We start from the raw sequence: 3,424 nt of genomic DNA on the forward strand, positions 1-3,424 counted from the left end.
TTCTTGCCCAATATTTCCTTAAGAGAAATATCCTATGTATAAGATTTTTGCTGATTTTTAACTGCTGATTTTTAACATTGGTATGTCTAATACCTCTATAGAGGTATTAAAGTTAGACATTTATATTCATGTACATACTAAAAATAAATTCAAGTTTACATGAATTATGTATTGTCCTTGCTTGTCTTCCTGTTTGCACATTGCTAAGGTGCTCTTCTGCTCAAACTTCTGTGAGTAAGCTAAACAAAAGGCATATATGTGGTGTGAAAGAACCACCATATATGTTAATTTGTTCAATTTATCATTTTATTAAAAAATGAAAAAGTAAAGACCTTCAAATGTTTAATGAAAAAAAAAACCAGAAGCCAAAGCCAGCTTAGTATATATGATGCTAAACCTTTGACCTTTATGCTAGTTGGAAAAATTCAACCTCATATACTTCTCCGTGAACTGTACAGTTATATACATAATTGGAACAAATGTAATTAAATAGTGATGTATCCATATGGGGTAATATAATAAAATTATTCTCTTATTTTTGATTATCATACAAAATAACAGATTTCCTTATGACATTTTATATATTTTTAGTATCCTCCCAACCTTTCATCGCCCCAATTCTCTTGTCCCCCTACTCTATCTAAATCCTTCCACTGTCAGTATTCTCCAGTCCACTTCCACAGCACATATGATCTGTTACCATGTCCAACTCTCTCTTTTAGAGCCTATTTACTCCTCTTATAGGTCCCTTTCTGGTAACTTGGCTTCCACATACACTCACCTCCCCCCTCAACACATACATGTAAAACTTAGAAGCCAAGATTCCTTTAGGCATATACCTATTGCATATATACATGTATGCAATCTAATTTATTCAGCCATAAAGATAAAATACATTATCTGTCTTGTTGAGCCTATCATGCCATATTTAATACACTTTAATTTCACCCATTTCCTGGCAAGTCTTGCCTTTTTGTTTCTCTTTAGGGCTGAATAAATTAGATTGTGTCCATTTTCATATCCCTTGATGGACATCTGGGCTGATTCCATTTCCTGCTATTGTGAAAAGAGCAGCAACAAACACGGATGTGGGGGATATAAAATCCTTTGGGGGATACACCCAGGGATAGTATAGCTGAGTGAGAGAGCTGTTAAATTTTTGTGTTTTGAGAAGCTTCCATACAGATTTCCATCATGGTTGCAGCAGTGCGCAGTATTCTTGGAATGATAATAATGTGTCATCACCGATGATGGAAACTCCAGTGTTACTCCTTGCTTAAATCATGGTATTCCCCTTTCCACTTTCATATCACATGTTCTATATAACTCATCCCAACCCTCTCTCTTAAACCTACCTATAGATGCTACCCTTGGAGGTTATTGATTTTCCTGCAGCAGAAAAAAAACCATATCAAGTCATAATTTAATCATGTACTTTTATATGTATAATATCTAACATATTTTGGGCACATTTAAATTTTCTTATACTTCCATTATAAAGGAAACAAAGACACAGAGAGTGAAAGGAGACATTTCTATAAAAAGTGTTTTTACAACTTGAGCACACGCTACTTTTACATAGGATTGGAAACATCAAGACAAAAGGTTACCCAAACACAATGGGAATTAGAAATGAAATTGTACTATGATGTCATCTCAGGTATAATAGATGGAATAAACTTAGGAAATGAGAAGGACAAAGTTTGACTCCATTCTTTGCCAGCTAGTTAAGCGTGAAAGGGTTCAGCAAGCTTCAGTGTTACACATTCTTCATCTGTGAAGAGCCTATGTTTGTATTATACACATTCCTAGATTATTGGCCATAGAATACAGTAACATGTAAGAGAGTTTGTAAATGGGAAATTATACTATGAAAATTATTATTCCAGTAATTATGAAAATGTAAACTTGCAACAAATTGTACATAATTAGCACCTAGTGGTAAGTATGCACACAGAACAAGCTTCATTCAGTGGGGAAATCATGCAAGCATTTTCAACTTTCAATGTCAATGTTAACACATTATTTTTTTAAAGATGTACACACGAAAATTTTTGAAGGGAAAACCGGGAAAGCCTCCTATTTCTCAGACTGTACAGGCCATTAAATGTGTTACAATGATTTACAGCTCCAAAAAAAAAAGTTGTTAGTCACCGTATTTCCATTTATGGCATCTAACAAATAATCATATTAGCTGTTTTTTCAGGAATTAAGCATGCTTTACAAAAGATGAAAAAAAAAGTGTGCTTTTAAATCACATTCAGTGTGAACATGCACGAATGCCACACATAAAATAACGGGTTATTACGACACAAGTTCATTCAGATTCTTGACAGTTTTAAACTACAATTCCTTAAGAACACAGATGTCCCTTTTCAGATGGAGGGAGGGAGGGAGACAGAGAGAGAGAGAGAGAGAGAGAGAGAGAGAGAGAGAGAGAGAGAGAGAGAGAGAGAGAGAGAGAATCTTCAAAAAGTCGTGGCTATTTCATAGGAATCTGGAAACGGGACAGACACCCGTCCCGATCCAGTCACAAGAGGCAGAATCCCAGCAATGGGAATAACTTGCCAGGACAGAGTCAAAGTGACATTCCTGTTTCCCTTGAGCCCGTGTCCGTCGTCAAAGAAGAAATACTTGCTTTTGACATCTTTCAGGTTCAGCTTGGGGTTCTCGCCTCGCAGAAGGATCTTGTCCCAGAGGACCACCTGGTTGACAGCGTTGCTCTTGGTGGAATATTCTGCCGACAGATAAAGGAAGAGCTGCTTGACGTTCCAGTCGAAAGTCTTCTCCAGGTCCGCAGAGATGTGGAACGTGATGAAGCCCAGGTCGCTTCTCTTTCTGGGTCCAGTGAAGTCTTCCACTTTTTTGAGCAGGATCCTGGAGACGTGCAGGCGCACTGGCGCGCTCCTGTCTTTGAAGGCGGTGGTGAGGATGCAGCCCAAGGTGAGCGCCGCCATGACGCTCAGCGTGAAGGCGAACAGCGAGTTCGCCCGCGACAGCAGGGTGTTCATCTTGCCGGATCAATGTGCGGCTCGCTCCACGCGGGCTCCACGGGCGGGCGCTGGCTGGGCAAGGCGTGCTGTGCTGCCGTGTGCCGGCCTTCCCGCTGTCTTCCTCTGGCTCGCGCGGAATGCTGGGCGCGCGCGCACGCGTCCCCGGAGCGCGCACCTCCCGCGATGCCTTCCCGCCGCCGCACACCCGCCCCCGCCCCCCGCAACCCCTCCCCTCCGCCAAGTCGCTGGTTAACCCTACAACCACTGCCTGCTGATCAGTCAAGGCGCTTGGAGCATCTGATAGAAAGCAGCAGTGGGGCTGAATAACACTCCCAGGGAACCTTGAACTGCCTCATCCCACACACCCACAGTCACTGAAGGTCCCATCTACACCCGCCCCCCCCACACACACACACAAAGCCCTGACCCTC

General features: G+C 41.5%; 1 protein-coding gene across 1 annotated transcript; it reads right to left on the reverse strand.

The window, feature by feature from the left end:
• Positions 1-1,420: 1,420 nt before the first annotated feature.
• LOC311602357 (signal peptidase complex subunit 3) lies at positions 1,421-3,187 on the reverse strand. Its single transcript, XM_084790307.1, has one exon. It carries the CDS (start codon positions 3,009-3,011, stop codon positions 2,469-2,471), a length of 543 nt encoding a protein of 180 aa, XP_084646433.1. The 5' UTR covers positions 3,012-3,187; the 3' UTR covers positions 1,421-2,468.
• Between the last annotated feature and the right edge of the window lie 237 nt (positions 3,188-3,424).

This window comes from Acomys minous (assembly GCF_964271855.1).
Source record: "Acomys minous genome assembly, chromosome: 7".
NCBI lineage: Eukaryota > Metazoa > Chordata > Mammalia > Rodentia > Muridae > Acomys > Acomys minous.